Here is a 25,171-nt window from a genome sequence, read left to right on the forward strand (position 1 = left end):
CTTGAATTTATCTCCTACCGCTGAGTGTGGGTGGAACTGAGGTTATGGGGTGCAGCTGGCTCCACATCTACACCGCCCATGACATCACATCGAGATGTGTGCGCACCAATAACACCAAGTGGAGCCGCAGTGTGCCTCCTTGTGTCTGAAAACAAACGTCTTCTCTTTGGTGATATTCTTTATGATGGGTTAGTCCTTCCTCCCACGGATTCCTCATCTTAGAAATATCCTCAAAGCTACAGACAGGCGTTTGAAAAATGTTCTGTGATCCCCAATTTAGTGGTGTTCCTTGTATTGCCCTCAAAAGGGTGAAGTACTCAGTCAGCCCTGTTTGGATGCGGCACTTGACCTTTGGGCTAAACACAGATCATTGTAAAAGGCACATGCACCCATTCGGTCATTTTATAGGCAGTGATGAGGTTTGTCCAGGAAACTATTTCCTCTGCAGAGTTGTCATTAAGCCTCTGAACACTTTTGGAGAGAAGGTTTGAGGAATTGAAACATGCTTGTCTTCAAAGACTGTTATGCCCTCAGTTGCACTTCATTGTCTGATTCGTGCCACAGTGTACCCTTGAGTTACTCTCTCTCTCTCTCTCTCTACCTGTGACAATTCTATTTTAAAGCTATATGTAAAGCTGCACCCTTTACATTAGGGACAATACAGAATACATCCAAAGCTATGTTTTTGTCACAGATTACTAGTTTTTGAAATTCTCTCATGGCAAAAATTATTTGCAATCTGTTGGTTTAAAAAAAGTCTATGAAAAATGAGAATTTGTCACAGCTTATTGTCCCACATTGTGTGCACTGTGTTGTGAGAATGGTAAGTATCTAGTAACATGTAAATCAACCTGCTGCTGTTTTGCAAACCTCTATTTCTTTTTTACGTCATAGTGCTCTGTATGTTGTGGATCTTAAGAAGTTCCGTAAGATAGCAGCGGGTGATCGACTTCGAGGGCAATACCAAGGGCTGAGCCAAGACCCCAACAGTCTCTCCAATCTTGATCAGGTGTGTGTGTGTTTTGATTTGCTTTTGCCACATTTTTCGAATGGATGCCTTCCTCTCACCGATTGCTTAGTAACTTTCTCTTCCTGAACACTCTGGGGTTCAAGCCTTGCTCAGATTTCTAGTGGCAGATGTCTTCGTTGGATCGGCACCATCGGTCTTTGGTGTGTATCATGATACATATGCCCTCTGGTTTATGCCAGTTTATACAGTCATTTTTATTTATTAGTACAATATAGCATTTTAAAAACTTGTTGCACAACCTAAAATCCAGACCTAGAAAAGACCATCAAGAAATAACAAAATATTATCCGCAGTAAATCTAGCAATATATCAATTGTAATATAAAAATTGACCACGTGTCAGACGTGATAAATGCCATCAATAAATAATCACATATTAAAAATCCACAGTAAATACAAAAAATCATCAAATATAATATAAAATCAATTGACCACTTGAGAGATGATTACAATATTCAACATAAGAAAGTACAAAAATGTTAAATTCTTTCCCACATTTTGGTAAGATGGTAGATCAAATTAATATTATTCCCTTTTAAATATTCAGCCCAAACACTACTTGGATCTGAATGAATATCGTTGATAACACTCACTAATAAGGCACATCTTTTCCATGCAGCTAAGGCGTTACAGACTAGCATTAAATGCCCAACAGATTCTAAGACCTCTTAACTACAGATCCTACAGGCCTGTGTGTTCTTACAATGGTCTGCCGTCCCCATAAACCTTCATCGTGCTGACCAATTTTAATTGAATACCTAAGTATTTATGTATAATTCGGTTATCGGGTATGATGCAAAATAAGATCCCAGGCATGGAAAATTCAAATAACAATGTATGTAATCACAAGCTAATGTTTTGGTGGATATATTCACCAGAGATTGTTCAAGGTCAGCACCGTATATCTGCACATTAAGGCTAGCTGTAAGTTTACTAAAATGATACTCAGAGTATATAATGCCAAACCGCTCAAACCCAATGCACAGATCTTTGTACAATTTCTGAATGACTAAAGTGGTACCACCTGATGTCACACTCCAGATTAACAGACAAGTGCAGTGCAGCAATGTCCTTGGAGGGGCAAAAAGTATTTTTAACATAAGATTGGGTCTACTGACTTGAATGGCACTATAAATAATAGGCAGATAAAATTCACGATGTACAAATTCAATTGAAACGGACATAGACAAGTAAATAAGGATTTTTAAACACTTCCTTTCACTGCTCAGTGTGCTTAAGTGCCCAAATCTCAGAAACGTAAAGAATGATGGAACACATCTTGGTTTTATATAAGTGGATCAAAGAAGCCAGAGAATAAAGGTCATCTTTGGCAAATCGTTTTATGGCCCCAGTAAGTTGTTGCACATTTACTTCAAGTTGTGTTGCATGATTATTCCATGTAAGATTTTAATCAAAATAAGTTCCTAGGTGCATAAGTCGACTAAAGATACATATGTTAATCCGATATCAGCGTCACCCAGTTATAATCAATTATGTCAACTAGCGTGAGTATGTTGGTCAATGTACCCAGCACCCTTCATGAAACCTGTCTGGTACATGGGTATCAGATTAGCCTCTTCTGCCCAAGATGTTAATTCCTAATAGCAGGACCCTGTCGAATATTTTGGCAGGTGCCTCAAGCATTACCAGCAGCCTGTAGTTTTTTTGGGTCTGATTTAGATCCTTTTTATGAATGGGCACTACAACACTTTCACACCAGGTCAAAGGGATCAAATTAGTCTGACTAATAGAGTAAACTAGGCAGAAGAATAATTTGCCCCACCATTCAGGGTCATCTTTTTTATTAGATATTTGGAAGTGCCATCTGGGCCAGGGGTACAGGAGTTCTTCAAACATCTTAAGATATTAACCAAGTCTCTCAAAGGTAAGATAAAGTGCTGACGTTCCGCACTCAAATCAACTGTAAAAGTAGCAGCCAGGGTTTTACCCCAGTGTATTATTAATAGTACAGCCCAGCTATCAGAGGTCACATTACCAAACATTAGCGAAAGACTTGCCTGAGACCTGACTAGTTGGCAAAATCGTTTATTATCCCCCGTGTGAACCGTGATTCTGCCACTTCTCTTTTTTCTTGTGGTTGTGATATTGCTTTAACCAGACAGAAAACAGTTGCTTTTCTTCCTTAAGTAGCCCTGCGATTGTAGACCGATCAGAAGTTCTAGTTAACAGTATCCGGATGACTCCTCTTAATCTTCTCATGGCTAAGCAAATGTTTTTATCATATTTATGCTAATGGCCGCCTTGAGTAGTTAATAGAGAGATGTGATTTATTACTGCAACTTCCCAAGAAGGACACAGCTTCCACAGGTCAAGCAGTGGCAGCGTAGATACCCATTGCCAAGGAGAGGCAGAGAAAGGTTGAGGCAGACGACTCCAGCTGTCAGTTTGACGACACCCGCGCCACAAAAACCTATTTCAGGTCCCCCTCCACCACACCTACCCCCCAATGCATTTCCGTTTGGAGGAAGAATCTCCCGGTTTTATGACAAATGGAAGGGTCTCATCAGTTGGTCGAGGTAAGCTACTGCCTACCATTTGTAAAACAATCACATGCCAAAGCTCCAACACCCTCCCAAGAGCCGGAATGGGCGCTCCAGGAGGAGCTGGAAGCCCTTCTTATGAGGGGAACAGTAGAGGAGGTGCCAGCTGAGAAAAGAGGCTTGGGCCGGTATTCCTGATACTTCCTGGTTCTCAAGAAAGTGGGGAGGGGGCCTTCCATCATGGGCCTCAGAGCCTTGAACAAGTGTTGGGCAGAATCCTGTGCAGTTCCCTTGGGGAACACTGCAAGAAGATTAAGACTACAGGAGTAAGCAGTAAACCCAATTGGTAGCAGTCTGCACCACCCAGATTTACCTGGTAGCTGTGGCTGAGCAGTCAGACCTCTCTCAAGAAGAGTAGGGCAGTATGTAGAGTATACACAATGGGGCCAAAAACACAGTAGAGCAAACAAACACTGACCAGAGCTTTGTATCAAAAGTATATACTTCTTTATTTAAAACACACTTTAAGCAATACACTAGCACTCTAAATCAAAAGCAAGTTAAAACACAGTCAGGTAAAGTATCAACACCTCCCTTGATAACCATTAGATAAGTCAGGGTTAAAACACCACGATTTGTTAAAACAGATGTGAGCGCGTAACCTAGATGGCACTCCAATAGTTAAGTTAAAGGGAGAGAAAAAGACAGAGCATATAAATAAAACAATTCCCAACACTTTTAGGAGACAAAATCAAGTTATTGAAGGCAGGGTATGCTATAGAGCCAAAGTTCATAGGCCAGGCCCACTTTAAATAGAGCAAGGCGAGATGTGCCCAAGATTACACGGTTTAGCAATGCTTTCAAGTCTTTGTAGAAATGTTCAAAAGAGGTTGGGGTGGTTCAAACGACAAAGTTAGAAGGTCTGGGGCCAACCCAGTTGGAAAGCCAAGGATTTAAGGGTCACCTTTAGCAATCCGAAGAAAGGGAGGCCAGGTGGAACACAGTACCTTAAAGAGAGAGGAAGCTCCAGCGGTGGTAGTGGTTCCTGGAGGTGGTTGCAGTTCGTTGTCCCGACCAGGGGAAGAGAGGATCTCGTCGAGGAGGAAACTAGGAGTCGATGCACTGCACAGGGATGAAACCAGCCGCAGAGTTTGTTGGTTAAAAGGTACGTTCCTTTTATTCGCGGTCAAAGTGGTGAAGCTTGGCTATCCGGCCGCCGGGGTGCTTGGCACGGGTGATTCGACCAAGAGACGTCTTTCGAAGGCGAAAGGGGCGAACTGGTTGATCCCACCAACTCAGAGGAAGAAGACTTGTCCAGCAGGAGATCTTCTCTTGTCGTTGGGAAAGTGGTGAGTTTGTTGCAGCAGGGCTCCACCGGTGGTGTCGTCGTTGCAGAGGGCTCATCTTCTTCCCTCTTCGGATTCTTAGGTCCTGTGGCGACTTCTGAAGTTCCAGTCCTAAAGGCCCTGCTTTTATGCAACAAAAAAAATCATTCCACAGCCTAGCTGTCACTCAAACATGCTAAGTGGTGAGCCGGGCGGCTCACCACTGGGCCAATCAGAACAGAGTGCGACTTGAGTTGCCAAGGCAACTCAGTCCAGGGGGCCAGTTCCCCTCCCCACCCCTCCTGTGGAACCCAGACAGAGTGGCACCATTTGGAGGGCTTCTGTGGAGAAGCCCGCCAAAAAGTGGAACAAAGGGCTCGACCTTGGTCAGAGTTACAGAGACGGACACAAACGCCATTTTAGAACCGAGTTCTGGCAAAAAGACCCAACCAGTGATTTAATATTAAATAAATAAACCGGCGGTATCTTTAACATTGCACCAAAAAGTGGTGCGTTTAAAATCAATGGAAAAATCCCATAGAGAATATTCCGGTGGAATATTTTGCATGGTAACCACTGCCACAAGCCAGAAACTCGACAAGGGGGGACTGGACAGTGCCCCCTTGGAAACAGACCCAGGGGCAATCTAATTAACCCCTTCCAGTACTTCCACAATATGATGGTTTGTACTGGTTCCGTTCACAATTTAGGACTAGTAAAGTCAATGGAGACTTTACATGCCCTGGGAGACAATAGTTAGTCCCAGGGTATGGAGTCTATGTTTGGGGGTCACTATGACACCCCTGTGTTACTGCACTGAGGGTGCTGTGTAACACATACACAAAAACAGATGATACCCTATGGAGTAAAAAGCAACCACATAGCCCATAAGCACATAACAAGTCAAAGACATACGACAAATCATGCCTAAGAGTGGGTGTAAAAGAGTCTCACTCTTAGCAGGAGAAAAAAACAAACCCCAAAAATCCAGTAAAGCTGCTGGGGGACTCACTAGGTTTGGGAAATTAGCCGTATAAGAGAATTCTCCCTAACACTCGCCCCCACCCCGTCGCCCCCCCCCCCCAGACTAAGGGACAGGAGGAGATTGAATCCACTCCTGGATTAATCTCTTACCTCTAGTCAGTTAAAAACATCCTAGAGAGACCATCAGCATTTTGGTGGTGACACCCTGACCTGTGCACAATGGTGAAATCAAACCCCTGAAGGCAGATTGACCATCTCAATAGTTTTCGGTTTTCCCCTTTCATTTGCATTAACCATCTCAAGGGTTGGTGGTCAGTCTGAATAACAAAAGTAGAACCATACAAGTATGGCCTAAACTTCTTCAGAGCCCACACAATAGCAAAACACTCTCTTTCAATGGTTGCCCACCTTGTCTCAGGTTCCTTCAGTTTTCTACTGATGAAGCAAATGGGGTGTTCCCTACCTTTCCCATCCAGTTGACTAAGTACTGCACCTATACCTGCATTAGAAGCATCTGTCTGTACAATGAAAGTTTGGTGGTAGTCAGGAGCTCTTAGCACTGGAGCTTGACAAAGGGCTTTCTTCAGGTTTTCAAAGGCCAGATTGCACTCCTCATTCCATTTGACCTTTTAGGGAATTTAGGAGAGGAGATCACATTCAGTGGAGAAGCTATGGTCCCATAGTTCTCTATGAAATTCCTGTAGTACCCAGTGAGACCTAAGAAGGCTCTCACCTGGGTCTGAGTAGTAGGTGTTGTCCAATTTTGCACAGCTTCAATCTTACTGGGCAAGGGCCTTATTTCACCACCTCCTACCTCATGTCCAAGGTAGACCACTTTACTCTGTCCAGTCTGGCATTTACTTTCCTTTATGGTCAGATTGGCCTGCTTTAGAGCCTGCAAAACATGTACTAGCTGGTCAACATGCTCTTCCCCGTTGTGGCTGAACACTGCAATGTCATCCAAGTATGCCATGCAGAAGTCCTCCATCCCAGCCAGAACCTGGTGTACCATCCTTTGGAATGTAGCAGGTGCATTTTTCAGTCCAAAAGGCATAACCTTAAATTGGTATAAGCCAACTGGGGTAGAAAATGCAGTTTTCTCCTTGGCATGGTCTGTCAGGGCTATTTGCCAATAGCCTTATGTCAGATCAAATGTGCTGAGGTACTTGACTGAACCAAGTCTATCCACTAACTCATCTGTCCTTGGCAAAGGATGGACATTAGTCTTGGTGAGTGCATTAAGAGCTCTATAGTCCACACAGAATCTCAATTCTTTGGATCCTGCCTTTGGTACTAACACAACTGGGCTAGACCATGGACTAGTAGAGGGCTCTATTACCCCAAGGTCAAGCATCTTGCTGACCTCTCCTTTGATGTGGGCTCTTACATGTTCTGACATTCTGTACCCTCTGCTTTTTACTGGCAGACAGTCACCAGTGAGTATATTATGCTGGCCCCAAGGGGTCAAGCCTGGTGAAAGTGAGAACAGGGAGGCAAACTGATTTAACATAGATTTGCACTCCTCTTGTTGCTCAGGTGTCAGATATGAAGAGAGAGTAACTCCTTCAATCTTTTCATCCAAAGGTAAGCCTCTGAGGAGATCAGGGAGAGGTTCCCTCTCTTCTTCCCCTGCTGCTGAAGCTAGAAGCAAGGCTCCTACTTCAGGTCTAGAGACATACGCTTTTAGTCTGTTGATGTGGAACACTCTGGGAGCCTCCTTGGGATTGCCCAAGTCCACCAGATAGTTCAACTCTCCAGGTTTCCTCACAACCTTGAAGGGTCCCATCCCTTTGTCTTACAAGGCCCTCTGCCTTGTTGGAATCATAACAAGAACTAGCTAGTCTTGAGTGAACTCAACCATGTTAGCCTTTTGATCATGCCAATGCTTGATCAAAGCTTGACCAGCCTTCAAGTTATCACTAGCTTGAGCCATCATCTGTGACATTCTCCTCCGGAGTCCTATTACATAGGCAGTCACTCTGACTGGCTTGGGGGAAGGAGCACTCTCCAACCCCTCCTTAATCAGGGCCAATGGACCTCTGACTGGATGGCCATAAAGAAGTTCAAAGGGACTATAACCTACTCCCTCCTCAGAGACTTCACTATAAGCAAAGAGAAGGCATGGCAGTAGAAGGTCCCACTTTCTTTTAAGGGTTTTTTCTAAAGCACCTATCATGCTCTTCATTGTCCTATTAAACCTTTCAACTAATCCATTTGTCTGTGGGTGGTAGGCGGTCGAGAACTTGTAGGTATCTCCACAGTTTTTCCACATGGCTTTCATGTAGTGGGACATAGAATGTGACCCCCTGTCAGAGATTACCTCCTTAGGAAACCCAAACCTGGTAAAAATACCAAGGAGGGCCTTAGCCACAGCCTGAGCTGTAACAGTCCTCATAGGAATTGCCTCAGGGTACCTAGTAGCATGGTCTACTACAACAAGGATAAACCTGTTGCCTGAGGAAGTTGGAGGATCAAGGGGACCAACAATGTCAATCCCTACCCTCTCAAATGGGACTCCCACCACTGGGAGAGGCACTAAAAGTGCCACATTCTTGGGACCACTCTTACTAGAAGTTTGGCAGGTGTGGCAGCTCCTGCAGAACTTATCTACCTCAGCCCCCATCGTTGGCAAATAAAAGTAGAGTGAGGGCCTTTCCTTGGTCTTCTTGAAACTCAAGTGAACAGCCAAAGGAATCTCATGGGCTTTTTGCAAAACTGAAGTCTGTTTTCTTGAGGTACTACAAGTCGTTTGTAGTCTCCAGGTGCAGACTTGGTCGGTTCACTGTAGAAGAGGCCATCTTCCCAGTGCAACCTATACTTCCCAGGCTCTTGCCCATCAGCCTGAGAAGCTGCCTGGTGGCGAAGACCTTCCAGAGTTGGACATTCTCTTTGTCCCTTACGAAAAGCTGATCTGCTGGGCCCAACTTCTGCCAGTAAAGACTCCAGCTCAGGATGGTCAGCAGGATCTCCAATAAGTTCTTGGCCTCCTACTAGCTCTTCTTCAGAGTCTAGTTGAACCACACAGGGTTGTATCTCCCTCTCAGCCTCAGCTGGAGGTGGAGTTACAGGTGTAACTTTGGACAACCTAGGGGAAGTCCTTGTTGGAAGTACTGGAGTGCTTCCGCTGGTTTCCTATTAGAAGTCTTGGGGTTCCCCTTTGCTTCTGGTTTTTCAGCTATAGCAGTAAGTAGTTCCAGTGGAGTAGGAGTGATTTCTTTTTCCATCATCTCCTTGGGAGGAACTCTCAAGGTTTTCTCCCTTGCAGGTCTGGTTAGCTCCTGTAACCTTTTACTAGGAGGTCTGGGGGTATGTGACACTACTCCAAGCGATTTCAGGTCATTTCCCAACAGACCCCTTCCTGGCACCTCACATTGTACACTGATAGGTATCTTCACAGTCATATCATTGCACTGAATGAGAACTGGTAACTGGGGACACATCTGCACAGGCCCTCCAGCTAACTTGGTCAGGCGTTTGGGTGCCTTAGCAACATCCTCTGCCTTGAAAAAAAGAGTCATCCTCCACAGTTATGCTGGCCCCAGTGTCCCTAATGGCAGGAGTCTCCTGACCATTCACCTGGACACTGTCCTTATAATACTCTTTAGTATTATCTGGATTAGAATTATATACATCTAAATTCTGTTGTTCCCACAACCCCAGGGACACTAAAGAAACACTAGCTTAGACTCCTATGGGTTCATCAGCTAGTAATAGAAAGTTTCCACTTGTCATTTGGACTTCCTCCTCTGGAGCGAAGGCTAAGGAGATAGTGTGGACCCCTGAAGGTTTACCCTTACATCTGGGATCCCCTTTCACATGGCCAGTAGCCTTACAAGCATAGCATGTTCCAAATGCTTTCTGAAATGGTGGCTTGCTCTGACCTCCTTCTGGTCTGGGACCGAAGGTACACTAGCCTGATTTGGTTTCCCTTGTGGCTTACCCTTATGGTTTTGTTTGGGGACCTCTTTGGAATTGGAATTATTTGAATTCTCTTTGGAGTCCTTTTTAGGCTGTTTCCCCTCATCCTTTTTCTGAGTTGCCCCAGAATCCTTGTGACTAGCCATGTTGGCAACCCACAAGTCAGCAGCCTTAGCTAGCTTCTTTGAATCTAATTCCTTTGAATCAGCTAAGTGTTGTCTGAGCTCAGGAGAGCAGGCATCATAAATTGACTCCAACATCACAAGATTTCTCATTCCCTCATAAGTGTTCACTCTGTAACCCTTAATCCATCCCTCTAAGTTCTTCAAACTGTCACTCACCCAGGTAGCCCAAGGGGTACCATCATGCTTTTTGAGGGTCCTAAACCTCTTAAGGTACGGGGAAGGGGTCTTCCCAAACCTAGCTATTAAAGCTAGCTTCACACATTCATAGTCCATCCTATCCACCTCCCCCAACTCCATTACCACATCAGATGCAATAGGAGGGAGCCTAGAGAACAGCCAATGAAGCAACTGATTCCCTGTGATGTCCTGGAGCACATGATTATATTCAAACATAGCCAACCAATCCAACACATCCAACTTAGGTTCATACATACCCACAATCTCTTTAAGCATCCAGGGTCTTTTTGGGACTGGAACTCCTAGAGGATCCGGAGAGAGAAGCTAGCTCATGTTTGAACTCCATTTCCCTGAGCCTTAGTTCTTAGTGCTTTTGTTCAGATTGGGCACAAATTATTTTGAACTCTAATTCAAGCCTCATTTTTTCTAGTTCAATGAATGCAGGACTTAGTGTGGGACCTGACAAAGGCCCAGTAGACACAGGCTGCGGTACTAGAGCAGGCAGAGGGCCAGTGGGGACAGTTACATTAGTCTTACTTTCCTCTTCTGATTCTACAACAATATTATCAATACTTTGATCCATATTACCTTCATCACTGTTGTCTACATGTGCTGGGGAGGTAGGCTCCTCTGAACCACTACCCAGACTTTGGTTTTCTAACAATCTTTCTATCAATTCCATTTCCTTGCCTTTTACAGGAAGATCTTTATGTCTAAAAAGAACTCTTAAACAATCAGCAGTTTTTGCAGAAAGGGACTCCTGGCTGTAACTTGCCATAGTTGACTTGTTAAAAAAATAACCTTTACAGTGGTAGGCTTTGTGGTTAGTTGAACCAAAGTATTTAGAAACACTCTAAAATGTATACTCAATACAAATCCCACCGCTTTACACCAGTGTTAGGCAGAATCCATGCAGTTCCCTTGGGGAACACTTCAAGAAGATTAAGACTACAGGAGTAAGCAGTGAACCCAATTGGTAGCAGTCTGCACCACCCATAGTTACCTGGTAGCTGTGGCTGAGCAGTCAGACCTCTCTCAAGAAGAGCAGGGCAGTGTGTAGAGTATACACAATAGGGCCAAAAACACAGTAGAGCAAACAAACAATGACCAGAGCTTTGTATCAAAAGTATATAATTCTTTATTTAAAACACACTTTAAGCAATACACTAGCACTCTAAATCAAAAGCAAGTTAAGACACAGTCAGTCAAAGTATCAAACCCTCCCTTGATAACTATTAGATAAGTCGGGGTTAAAACACCACTATTTGTTAAAACAGATGTGAGCGCGTAACCTAGATGGCACTCCAATAGTTAAGTTAAAGGGAGAGAAAAAGGCAGAGCATAGAAATAAAACAGTTCACAACACTTTTAGGAAACAAAATCAAGTTATTGAAGGCAGGGTATACTGTAGAGCCAAAGTTCATAGGCCAGGCCCACTTTAAATGGAGCAAGGCGAGATGTTCCCAAGATCACACGGTTTAGCAATGCTTTCAAGTCTTTGTAGAAATGTTCAAAAGAGGTTGGGGTGGTTCAAAAGACAAAGTTAGAAGGTCTGGGGCCAACCCAGTTGGAAAGCCAAGGATTTAAGGGTCACCTTTAGCAATCCGAAGAAAGGTAGGCCAGGTGGAACACAGTACCTTAAAGAGAGAGGAAGCTCCAGTGGTGGCAATGGTTCCTGGCAGTGGTTGCAGTTCGTTGTCCTGACCAGGGGAAGAGAGGATCTCGTCGAGGAGGAAACCTGGAGTCGATGCACTGCACAGGAATTAAACCAGCCGCGGAGTTCGTCGGTTAAAAGGTGCATTCCTTTTATTCACGGTCAAAATGGTGAAGCTTGGCTATCCGGCTGCCGGGGTGCTTGGCACAGGTGATTCGACCAAGAGACATCTTTGGAAGGCGAAAGTGATCCCACCAGCTCAGAGGAAGAGAACTCGTCCAGCAGGAGATCTTCTCTTGTCGTTGGGAAAGTGGTGAGTTTGTTGCAGCAGGGCTCCACCGGTGGTGTCGTCGTTGCAGATGGCTCAGCTTCTTCCCTCTTCGGATTCTTAGGTCCTGTGGCGACTTCTGAAGTTCCAGTCCCAAAGGCCCTGCTTTTATGCAACAAAAAAAAACCCATTCAACAGCCTAGCTGTCACTCAAACATGCTAAGTGGTGAGCGACTTGAGTTGCCAAGGCAACTCAGTCCAGGGTGCCAATTCTCCTTCCCACCCTTCCCGTGGAACCCAGACAGAGTGGCACCATTTGGGGGGCTTCTGTGGAGAAGCCCGTCAAAAAGTGGAACAAAGGGCTCGACCCTGGTCAGAGTTACAGAGACCGACACGAACGCCATTTTAGAACTGAGTTCTGGCAAAAAGACCCAACCGGTGTTCACAATTTAGCACTAGTAAAGTCAATGGAGACTTTACATGCCCTGGGAGACAGTAGTCAGTCCCAGGGTATGGAGTCTATGTTTAGGGGTCTCTATGACACCCCTGTGTTACTGCACTGAGGGTGCTGTGTAACACATACACAAAAACAGATGATACCCTATGGAGTAAAAAGCAAGCCCGTAAGAACATAACAAGTCAAAGGCATATCTCAAATCATGCCTAAGAGTGTGTGTAAAAGAGTCTCACCTCACTCTTAGCAGGAGAAAAAAGAAAAAAAAAATCCAGCAAAGCTGCTGGGGGACTCACTGGGTTTGGGAAATTAGCCTTATAAGAGAATTCTCCCTAACAACAAGTTATTGAGGAAAGACACAGGATGGTGATGTTGAGGGGAGATTGTCCAGGCTGTACAGTTCCAAGACTGTCTGGTGTCACTTGACCTTTAGGATGCCTATTTCCGATTGCCTAGCTACAGGAAACTCAGGCAATTCCTGAGGTTAGTCATTGGGGATGCACATTACCAGTTCATGGTGCTGCCTTTTGGCTTGACCTCTGCACCCTGGTTTTTACCAAGCTGATGGCAGCAGTAATGACCCATCTCAGGAGATCCGTCGTCTTCGTATTACCATACTTGGACAACTGACTTATCTGGGCTCGGTCACCAGGACAAGTTTCGAGGCACCTTGAGGACACTTGCTTGCTGCTACACGAGTTGGGTTTCTCCCTGAACTTATAGAAATCACAGATTTCACCAGCACAGAGGCGCCATCATCAGAGCGGTCTTGGACACCTGTGAAGGGAAGGCTTTTCCTCCCGAGGAGGGAGTTACCAACGTGGGAAAGATGGTCGATCTTTTCCAGCATTCCAGCAGTCTCCCAGCATTTGCTTTCCTGCGTCTGCTGGGCTTCATGGCATCCTGTATTTTCCTGGTGCTCCAGGTGAGACTCCTGATGAGATCCCTGCAATGGCTTCTCTGAAGCCAGTGCTCGCGGTATTTCGGCAAGATGTTGGATGTGCTACAAGTGTCGAGGTCTGTGGTCGACCACCTAGCTTGGTGGAGCGAAAGGATGAACATGTTGAAAAGAGAACATTCTCCAGCATGGGGTCTGGCATGGATTCACATGCTCATGAATATTCCCCGTCGTCAGGCTGGGAATCCTCGGTAAAGAAAAAACCAGTATCAGTTTCGTTTCTGATCTGTCTTTCGTAGTAATAACCAATCACTGGTCTCTGCGTCATACTGACCACAGCCAATGACTGCCCTCTACCTAAGCACCGCCTCTGGCAGCCATCTTCAGATTTTTACAGCACGTTCATGTGTTGGGATCCTCGTGCCGTTGCTCTCGATCGTTAGTGCTATTTTTTCACGTTTTTTCTCAAAAACTTCGTTTTTTTCGGTCAAAAGAGCCTCAAGCTCCACCGACTTTCCATCCGATCAACGGGGACCCGTTTCGGATTCGTCTGCGCCCCTCAAGGGTGAAGATTTCGTCGAGCTACGCTTTTGGAGGACTCCAGAAGTTTCTCAGGCCCGGCTATGGCCCAGGAGAAGGGAGGCTCGACGCCCGGAAAGCTGTTCAGGGTCTGCCCTGGATGCCAGCTGCAGAACGTCTTCAAGGAGGACGAACACTCTTTTTGTCTTTACTGCCTACATGAGGACAAGACGCACGTGGAGAAGGACTGTGCGTTTTGCGGCAACATGTCGGAGCGGACCATGAAGGACCGCCATCAACGTCTCGCCAACTGGCTAGAAGGGAAGAGCCCGTCCGGCGAGAAGAAGAGGAAGAAATCCGAGCGGTCTTCTAAGACCTTTGAGGACGCCCCGGCGACGGGGGTCCAACATAAGGCCAAGCACCGCGAGTCCGCTGGCACCGGGAGCGCCGAACGGTCGGGCTCTACGGGCGCCAGGCAGGGCGCACCCTCCCCGGCACCATCAACCACGAGCCAACGCTCTGGGTCGGGTAAGAGGAAGGCCGAGCACCCGGCGAAGCTCCTGGAGAGGCCCCGGTCGAGCTCGAAGGCGGAGGGGGAGCGAGGCAGTGTCCCCCCCCTCATGGATAAGGCGGTGAGTGCACCTAAGGTGTTGAATGTCTTAATCCATCCGGCCAAGCCATCTATCGAAACTGTCGCGGCGGCCCTGGCTCAGCCTGTGGAGGCTACACCAGTGGTGGCGACCTCGGGGCTCAGTCTCCCTGCCACCTCGGAGGGAGTCCTCTTTTGTGCCCATCGATAGGACCCCCGTGAAATCCCCCGTGGGGAAGAAAAAGGGGGGGGCAGGGCGTCGTCGTAGATTCGGCCCCAACCTCGGAGGAGGAGCTGGTCGAGGTCTTAAGCCACGGCTTCCCCTGATCGCCCGTCGGATCCCCCTCTGCCAGCGCTGCGAGACAACTCGGTGGCCATTTTGTTGGCTATACAGTCCTTATGCTCTGAGATAAGGACGAGACTACCGTTGCCGACGGAACCTCTCCCGTCGGGGGACCCAGAACCGGGACCTTCTGTTGTTCCCCCTACCAAGAAAAGAAGGATCCACCCTCCACCTCCTTTTCAGCCGTCGCGCCCCTTCCAGCCCTCCTCCCCGTCCACCCGAGGGGATGATACGGGGACTGACACGGCAGCGACGGGTACGAACGACGAGGTATACGACGAGGATTTACCGTCGTCGCCTCCCACCAGGGCTTCTCCGCCCGACGAGATTGGATCGTTCCACTCAATGATCGCCAGGGCATCCGAGCTTTTCCAACTCTGCCCTGAGGAGAAGAAGAAGGAAGGTTTCCTTTATCAGCGGCGCAAGGCCAAGAGGAAGACTGTCCTCGCGGTGCCTCTATTGGACGACATTTGGGATGAGGGCCTCACCCTCCTCAAGAACCCGTCCACGACGCCAGCTAGAAGAGACCGGTACGAGAAAAAGTACCGGGTCCCGGACACGGCCCCCCTGTGCCTCCGGGCGCAGCCTACCCCGGACTCCGTCGTCTCCGCGGCGGCCAGGAAGAAAGCGGGGGGGTGCGGCCTCCACTTCGACTTCCCCACCGGACGGCGAGGGAAAGAAATTGGACGCTATGGGACGCAGAGTCATCTCGTCTGCAGCGACGACGATTAAAGCTGCCAACGCCTTGGCTATCGTGGCCCGATACGACAGGGAGCTCTGGTACAAACTGGCTCCCCTGCTGGACTTCTTGCCGGACGACAAGAGGGCGGAGGCCCTGGAGATCCTGCAGGAAGGTGAGGTGGCTTCGGACCACGCCATCACCGTTGCGACGGACATCGCCGACAATGGGTTCCGCCAGTTAGGCAACGGCGTTTGCCTTAGGCGGCGTGGATGGCTCAAGGCTACGGACTTCCGTCAAGACGTTCAGACCAGAGTCCTGGACATGCCCTTCGACGGGAACAACCTGTTTGGAAAAACGGTGGACGATTCCCTTCAGGCCATTAAAGCGGACACCGATACGGCCCGGGCCCTTGGAGTTCTGCAACAACGACGGACGCCCTTTCGGAGCAGCGGAGGCAAGGGCGCCTCCAAAGGTTCCGGCGGCGGTTTCTCCTCCTACCGTCAAGCGGCCCGCTCGTCATCTCAGGAGGCCTACAGAGGACGAGGCAAGCCTGGCGGACCCCGCCGTCGTCGCCAAGGACAAGGCGCTAAAGCCTCGTCGAAGCAGGATTGAACCGGCCGGGGGGTCGGGCCCCCACCGAAGCACCCCGGTGGGAGGCCGGCTGGCGAGCTTCGTCAGCGTGTGGGAGTCCATCTCCACCGACCGTTGGGTGCTGGACGCCTTGGCCCGGGGGCACGCGCTCGAGTTTCAAAGAAAGTGTCCGCGCGTCCCCCCCGTGGCCAGGAAAGAACTTCACGTCCCTCAACTCCTCCTGGAGGTGAAAGCGATGCTCAAGAAGGGCGCCATCGAACTCGTCCCAAAGAGGCTGCGGGGCTCCGGAGTCTACTCGAGATACTTCCTCGTGAAGAAGAAGACGGGGGGATGGCGCCCCATCCTGGACCTGCGACGTCTGAACAAGTTCATCAAGGCGCAAAAGTTCCGGATGGTCACCCTCCAGCACGTCCTGGGTCAGCTGGAGGAAGGAGACTTCCTGTCGTCGTTGGATTTGGAGGATGCCTACTTCCATATTCCCATCTTGAAGGGGCACCGAAAATTCCTCAGGTTTGTGGTCCAAGGGCGGCATTACCAGTTCAAAGCCCTCCCCTTCGGTCTACGGTCGGCACCCAGGGTGTTCACCAAGTGCCTCGCACCGGTGGCGGCTCAGCTGCGCCGCGAAGGGATCCACGTCTATCCCTACCTGGACGACTGGCTCATCCGAGCCAAGACAAGGGAGCTCGCCGTGGTCCACACGGCAAGGACCGTCCAACTTCTCACGGACCTGGGATTCTCCGTGAACTACGCCAAATCCCACCTGGTACCCGCGCAAGACACTCTGTTTCTGGGAGCGAGGCTCAACACAGTGTCCCTTCGGGCCTCCCCGTCGGAGGAGAGGACCAGGACCATCCTGGGCAAGGTACAGCGGATGTTGGTGGCCGACGCGGCCAAGGTGAGGTCCATCAAGTCCCTCCTCGGAATGATGTCTTCCTGCATCTACCTCATTCCCATGTGCAGGCTCCGGATGCGCCCGTTGCAGGAGTTCCTGGACGCGCGCTGGATCCAAACGACGGGCAACTTCGAGGAAAGGATCACACTCGACGAAAGTTTCCGACGAGCGATCCGGTGGTGGGGCACCCGCTCGCATCTGACGGCGGGCATGGCCTTCCAGACCCCAGCCCACCAGGAGACAGTGACCACGGATGCCTCCCTGGAAGGGTGGGGAGCGCACACCGAAAATCTGCACGCAAGGGGCCTTTGGCTCCCAACGGAGAAATCCTTACATATCAACGTCCTGGAGCTCCGTGCAGTGTTTTGGGCCCTCAGGTCCTTCCTCCCGTCCCTCAAGGGCAAGGTGGTGAGGATCTTCACAGACAACACCACCACCATGTTTTACATCAGAAAACAGGGCGGAACCAGGTCCCCAGCACTGTCCAAGGAGGCGCAGGACCTGTGGCATTGGGCAGTCGCCCAAGGGATGTTTCTGGTGCCGTTTCATCTGGCAGGGATAAAAAACACCATCGCCGACTCACTCAGCAGGGAGCTGCGCTCGTGCCACGAGTGGGAACTACGGCAGGATCTGGTGGATCGCCTCTTCCGACGGTGGGGCACACCCCAGATCGACCTGTTCGCGACGGCGACGAACTCCAAGTGCCGGAGGTTCGCCAGCAGGTTTCCCCAGGCGAGGAGCATGGGCGATGCTTTCTCGTTCCCCTGGGAGGGCCTGTTCCTCTACGCGTTCCCTCCTTTGCCACTGCTAATCCGGCTCGTCAACCAGCTCAAGAGGTCACGGTGCAGGATGATCCTCGTCGCACCTGCGTGGCCGAGGCAGATATGGTTCCCGGACCTTCTGGACTTGTCAGCGTCCCCGCCAATCAAGCTGCCGGTGGACGCGGATCTGCTCTCCAGGGAAGGAGGCGCCATCCTCCACCACGACCCGAAATCGCTGAACTTGCAGGCCTGGCTCCTGCAGCGCTAGAGTTTGGAGGATACGACATACCGGCCGACTGCAGAGAGGTTCTTGCAAAGGCCAGGGCGTCCTCGACTCTTAAATGCTACGGACACAAATGGAAGAGGTTCTCTGTCTGGTGCCACGCACAGAAGATTAACCCTCTACGGATTACGGCTCCCCAAGTTCTGCCGTACCTGCTGACGCTGGCCAAAGCTGGACTGGCACACGCGTCCATCAAGATTCATCTTGCTGCGATCTCCCGATACACCAGAACCACGGGACGGACATCCTTGTGTTCTCATCGTCTGGTGAAAGAGTTCATGAAGGGACTGTTCAGATCGTTCCCGCCGGTGAAGGCTCCGGCCCCGGCGTGGGAGCTCAACGTGGTGCTGACCAAGCTCATGGGACCTCCGTTCGAGCCTCTGCACTCGGCCCCATTGAAGTTTCTGTCGTGGAAAACAGCGTTTCTTGTGGCCATCACCTCCGCACGACGGGTGGGAGAGATCCAGGCCCTTTCCTGCAAGGCCCCGTACTTGACTTTTCACGACACGAGGGTAGTGCTCAGGACGCACCCGTCCTTCATGCCCAAGGTACCGTCGGACTTCCATCTCAACGAACCCTTGGTGTTGCCTGTGTTCTTCCCGTCGCCTTCGTCGCCGGCTGAGAGGACTTTGCACTCGCTGGATGTGGCTAGAGCGCTGAAGTTCTACGTGGACCGCACGAAGTGTTTTCGGAAGACATCACAACTCTTTGTGAACTTTGGACCTGTCAATCAGGGGAAGGCTCTCTCGAAGGCTTCCATTTCCAGATGGCTCTCCGGCTGTATCATGTACTGTCATCGGTTGGCAAACCGACCGCTGCCCGGCCGTCCGAGAGCCCATTCCACCAGAGCGATCGCAGCTACCACTGCGTTCCTTTCTGGTGTGCCCCTGCTGGACATATGCAGGGCTGCTACGTGGAGGTCGACGCACACCTTCACGAAGTTCTACTGCGTCGATCGGGATTCCAGGGAGGAGTCCAGGGTCGGCCAATCAGTGCTGCGCAACCTGTTCGCCTGAGGTGGTTCTTGAGAGGATGAGTTCCAGGGACTGGAACCTCAACGAGGAGGTGCTAGAGATGTTGTTGGCTGCATACAGACCGGCCACTATGTCCCCATATGTGTGTTGATGGATAAAGTTTGTGGCATGGTGTAAGATGAAGGGAGTGGACCCAATACCGTGCCCCACTTTTAAGTGATGGAGATTTTGTTGGTCTAATCCAAATCAGACCTACAAGAGGTATGGTAAAGGGGTATCTGTCAGCCCTTTCCTTGTTTATAAGGACTCCAGAAAAAGGCTTATTTTTTTAACATTCCAGTGGTGGCCCCGTTCCTGGACAGCGTTGATCATTCTTTCCCTCCTTTGCCTTTTGTGGTCCCTAATTGCGAATTAAACATGGTTCTAACTTTTCTAATGCAAGCTCAGTTTGAGCGTTTACATTCTACTTTCATCAGATTTCTCACATTTAAGATTGCCTTTTTGGAGGCAATCACATTCGTAAGATGGGTCAGTGAGTTGCAGGCACTCTCGTGTAAGCCCCCCTTCCTGAGGTTTTTCAAGCAGAAGGTATCCCTGAAAGTTCACCCTAAATTTTTACCAAAAATGGTGTCAGAATTCCACTTGAGCCAGAGTATTGATCCTGTGGCATTTTACCTTCCACCTCACCCGTCTAAGGCTGAGGAGAGACTCCTCTGGTTGGATCCCAAGAGGGCGATCGTTGTTTATTTGGCCAGAACGGGGCTCTTTCAGGAAGGATGACCAACTATTCGTTGTGTTATCGCAATCCTGGATGGGGCGAGCTGTTAACATACAGATCATCTCTCGATGGATAGTGCTGTGCATTTGAGTGCTACCAGAACGCAGGTAAGCAGTTACCATCAGATCTTAGGGCCCACTCAACCATAGGGGTTGCAGCTTCCTTTGCCCTCCAGAGTTGAGTGCCGTTTAGGGACATTTGTCGAGCGACGACATGGTCTTGGTTACACATGTTTCCAAGCATTGTAGCTCAGATATTGCCCGGAGGGTTGATGCTCGTTTTGTGAGAGTGGCCCCTCAACATTTCTTGGTGTGACTTCCAACTCTCTACCATCATGGACACTGCTTTGGGAGTCTACCAAGATGAGGCATCTGTGGGTGGATGCAATCCATTGAGAAGAAATGACTTTCTTAGTAATGTTCTTTCGATGGATTCTTTTCCCACAGATTCCTCATCCCCTTCCCATCCTACCCCGAATGGAAGTTCATGTGTCTCCATTGCGGTCTGTTGTCACACTTCTGTGTGCAGATGACCTGAGGAAGAGATGTTTTGTTTTTCTTATTTTTTTTTAAAGGGTACAACAGCAGTTCTTTATCCAAGTTGACTTGTTTGTTCTTGATTTGTTCCTTTAAAAAACATAAGCATGCTACAAGTTGTTCGGTATTATTTGGATTCGTTAGATTGACCTTCCCCATTAGTACATGTTCCCTCTCGCAGGCTGAGCCCAGAGGGTTGGGGGAAAGTGGGGAACTGGGGTACGGGGGCGTAGTGCATCCCTTTAATACGACAATCGACGTCACATTAGATGTCGATTAGTGGAGCTGCTGAATACGAGAGAGTCGAGAGCTGATCTTGAGCGGCACAACGCCCCCTGTCAAAATATTTTCCCAGCAGCTGACGCTGGATGGACATCTATCAAGATGAGGCCTCTGTGGGAGAAGAATTCATAGATGGAATATTACCGGTATGTAATTTCTCCAAAGCACAGCTGTCTTAATTACAATTGTTAGCATAGTATTCACTCACTTCAGGCCTGTAGTTATTTACGATGTTGATTTGTAAAGTAATTTCAGTTATTTGAGTGTTGGTTTCTGAAGTTTTCACTGTTTTGGGTAATGACAGTCATGTTTATCGCTCATGGACCCTCTTCTGACTGACCATTTCTCTGTGGCCCTCACCTTCCTAAATGTACTGCTTTGTGTATGGCAATTTACCTGCTGCTCTGACCCACACTCTGCATTCTGGTTTTCCCCTGGCCACTGCTCTTCCCACTTTGTAATCTTTGTAGTGGATTACACTATATAGGCCTGTGTCCCCTCCTCCCCCACCTCACATCTTTATTTCCAACCCTCCCACCCTCTGTCTAGGGTATACCTGCAAAACCTACCTGGCATTCTGCTCATCAAATGGCCTGGCTTAAAGTCTCTCCGCGATATGCTCTCTGCATCAACATGACCATTCAAATGTTAACTCTACCGGCCTGCATATTATTAACAATATGGTTTTCACCCCTCTTTCATTTGTATTTATTAATCTGTTAGGTGCTTTCTCAGTGGGACAGTTAATTAATTTGCCCAATCCTGCTTTTCTTCTGACCTTTCAACATCTGATCCTGCTTGGTTCAAACTGTGTCTGTAATTTTGACCCTAGATGGTTTTCTTACGACTTGCTTGTGAAAATATTACTATAAAACTTTTATCAAATCACTAATTTCTTTCTTGCAATCAGGATTTGCCAAACAACATGATACATCAGGTGCCAATCAAATCGCTTCCTCAGGAGTGGCTGTGGTGTGAGACATGGTGCGACGAGGAATCTAAGAAGAAAGCAAAGACTATAGATCTGGTAGGACAGCAAACCCGACTGTCAGTCATTTCACAAAAATGTACTTCAGTTCAACAGACCCCATTATCCATTTGGGATTCTAGGCTTCGACAAAGATGTCATTTCTTCTCTCACAAAAAGTGTAATGTTTCATGACGATGTATGCGCAACTGCTCAAGGCAACAAGGCTCCCCCATTGAGTTTTTATCTGTAGAGAATTGACAGTAAGGCAGATATGTTTTCTGATGAGACTTGTTTGGTTGTAATTTGTCAATCTGCTATCATACTTTTAGGTCCTATGCTTGTTTAATCTTTAATAAATTCCCCTGAATAGTTTTCTACTCACCAGACAACATCAGGCACTTACACTTTCAATTGTATTTCCAAAGCACAAAGAGGTTCATTTTGTCAAATTAAAAAAGGTAATTGCATGCAGGGGACCACCAATGTTATTTCGTATGTGCTTTGAATACACTGCATACAGCTGACCACATTTACAAAATGGATTGGAAAATGGAATAGTAAAAACAAGCAAAATCGCCTTTACTATTCCATTTTAATCTGTTGTGTTAAAAGAAAGAAAATGCTATCTGCAAATTATGCTTTGCGGACAGCATTTAAAATGCATCCCTATGGAATTGGCCTACTTTTAGTAGGCGATATTTGCAGGTGATGTCATAGGAATCAATTAGTTTTACCAGCATGAAAATCTTATGCTTGCATAAAGCTAAACGTTTATTGCAGGCTGAGTCAGAAGTACAAGATGGAAATATTTCCCCTACCGAACCCCAGTACACCTGTATAACCTTTGTAAATTCTAGTGGAGCAGTATAACAAGGTATAAACGGCTTTGCGTCTTGATTTTACATGCCACTCCGCCAATGACCCCCCTAAGTGTTTTTGTTCGAGCATGCCCTCCCTTTACTTGATGATGTGGGTTTGTGGTGCAGTAAAACAACTACTGTCTGTCTCAGTCTTATGTCTAAATCAGTTACGTTTTCTGGAATACTTGACAAGTTCAGTGTTTACTTTTTGCACATAAGTAGTGCTTTAGCACAAGTTTTTAAAATTATGCGCAAACTGCTACAGCCAGTCTCTGCTCCTGAGAGAAAATATGTATGAAACAGATGCATCTATATATAGTAAAAGACCGGCCAGTCTGATGTTTCTTGGGAATGCAGAGGACAAGACCAGATATAACTTGTGTAAGTGGATTTCGGAATTCAAGATTGAATCTACATTTGCCCAGTGTAAATCGTATAAACTATGCATGTGGTGGCCCCACCACTTTGAGGGCACCAACATGTTTGATTGGATATGACCCTCTTATTGGGGATTGGGACAATTACCATGGCCCAGATTCTCCATAAATGAGAAGGTTCGTCTTGCATTAACTGGAAGAAGTGCTGTGATCGTATGAAGACTTTGGGCCTGTCAAAGCTTGCAACTTCCAGGACTCTCCTGAGGGCAAAGTCTACTGGTGACAGGACTTACAGCTACAATTGTGAAACCAGAATGGTGTTGATTTTCCTTCGCTTGATTGGACCAGCATCAACTTTGTTCTCTCAGAGACTTGCTGGACATGGTCCTTACTATGACTACAAAGAGGCAACAGCCTAATGACACAGAAGCACTGGCTATTAACAGCCTGTAGACCAGCAACTAAGCCAACTCAAACCTTTACCCGTACCACCCGTTTTGCCACTCGAGAGTCCTTTTCCTCTTCCAGCTCCGATGGATTTGTCCACTAGATCTTTACCCATGCAGCGTATCTTTTCTGTGGTCTCCAAGTTCTCGTCTTATCATGAAAACTTGACCAGTGTAGGGTGAATGACCCAAAACCCGATCCATAAAAACAATCCCAAAGAGGCCAAATAATGAATGCTCTTTTTGCAAGGAAAACAAAGTTTTATTACATGCAAAAGTATGAGACAGTCCCGTAGAACCGAACGAACATGGAGCTCGCCCCTCCCAAAAAAGTTATATCTTTTCTCCAGCATGGTGTTGGGCATGGATTCAAATGCTCATGAATATTTCCTCTCGTCAAGCTGGGAATGCTCGTTAAAGAAAAAATAGTTTCCCTTTTAAACTGTATTTTTTCTCTAATCCAATCACTCTCCTCTGGGTCATACTGCCCCCAACCAATGACTGTCCTAAACTCCACCCCTGGTGGCCATCTTCAGATTTGTACTGCACACTTCAGTATTGGGAGTCCTCTTAGTGCTGTCGGAGCTTTTGTCCTTATTTTTCAAATTTTTCATTGCAAAATTTCAACTTTTGACTGATTTATAAATTCATTGTTCGACCGGAGGTCGACTATCCGCAGCTGGGACTCGTTGTCGGTGAAGATCAAGCTTCATCGAGGATCTTCATCGGATGGCCCAGGCTTGGACCTACTTTGCGCCTTTTCACCATGACCGAGGAGAAGAGATGCCTCCTCAAACTTTGCGTGAAATGTGGGCCAAGAAATGTTTTCGTGTAAGATCGACACCACAAACGTCTTTACTGCCTGCATACGGACCATGAAGAGGAAGGATGCAAGATCTGCTGTGGGCTTTCGAAGAAGACCAAGAAGGGCACTATAGCAGGTTGGCGGCAGGGTTTAAGTTGGGCAAGGCCTCTGACCTGACCTCTGAGCATGATCGGGCTTCCTCCAGGGCCAGCCAGCCCCACGATCGAACTCCCTCAGATAAGAAGTCGAGGTCCTTTGAGGATGCTCCGCCTGCGGTGGTCCAAAAGAAGACAAGGCCATAGGCCACAGATCCCACCGGGTTCGCCACTGTTGCCGTTCCTGGCTCGGGAAGGGCGAGGTCACCATCACTGACAACATCCACGGTGAGCCTGCCAGCAAGAGTCATGCACTTCGAAGAGGAAATCCTTGACCCCTTCGAAACTACGCATACCATCGTCAGATAAGGCAATGAAGGAAAAGTCCAAGTTGGGTCCTTCTCTACCTCCAGTGCCATCTCATTCAGCCAGTACAACAAGTGCGTCATCAAGGGCCACCTCAACGACAACTGCTGTTGCCATGTTGACGGCCCTGTCGACGACCTACTCAACGACCACTACTTCGTTGAAGGGCGGGCAGACCACAAAGACGGTGCTCAGTCGCAGCAGCAGCTACTCCATGGGTGTCATTGTCGGCACGGTGGGAGGTTACTGTCCCGGCTATGGCGAAGCCTCCCGTAAAGGGGACAGATGCGCCCCTCCCCCCCTCTCCCCGAAGACTCAGGAAAGTGGAAGGAGTAGAACCCTGCCACCCCATAAGAGGGGTATGGAAATGGGAGCTGAGCCAAGTGTCCCGGGGCACATAGCTCTGATGAGCGTGACGACCTGCCCGAGGGCTACTATTGAGACCATGAAGGGGGTTCAGGGAGGTTGTGCGCCTCAGGGTGATCCCTGTCAGTTACTGGTTCAGCTGTGGCATACCGCCTGAAGGCTTTGCCTCCCGTTCTGCTACACCTCAATCCAGGGACATGTCCTTGGACCTTCTGAACACGCTGGTAACAGAAATTCAGCAGAGGCTGCCTCCCACGGGGCCC

The 25,171-nt window shown here is 48.2% G+C and overlaps 1 protein-coding gene across 3 annotated transcripts in view; it reads left to right on the forward strand.

Moving 5' to 3' along the window:
* The window catches only part of UGGT1 (UDP-glucose glycoprotein glucosyltransferase 1), a 2,047,742-nt gene that overhangs the window by 1,948,420 nt on the left and 74,151 nt on the right, over nucleotides 1–25,171 (forward strand). For all 3 annotated transcript variants that reach the window (XM_069617855.1, XM_069617854.1, XM_069617856.1), the window contains 2 exons: nucleotides 895–1,009; nucleotides 21,534–21,650. In XM_069617855.1, the coding sequence (XP_069473956.1) occupies nucleotides 895–1,009; nucleotides 21,534–21,650 (232 nt within the window). The remainder of the gene's footprint in view (nucleotides 1–894; nucleotides 1,010–21,533; nucleotides 21,651–25,171) is intronic.

The sequence above is a fragment of the Ambystoma mexicanum genome, chromosome 10 (genome assembly GCF_040938575.1).
Source record: "Ambystoma mexicanum isolate Mex_15411 chromosome 10, UKY_AmexF1_1, whole genome shotgun sequence".
Taxonomy (NCBI): domain Eukaryota; kingdom Metazoa; phylum Chordata; class Amphibia; order Caudata; family Ambystomatidae; genus Ambystoma; species Ambystoma mexicanum.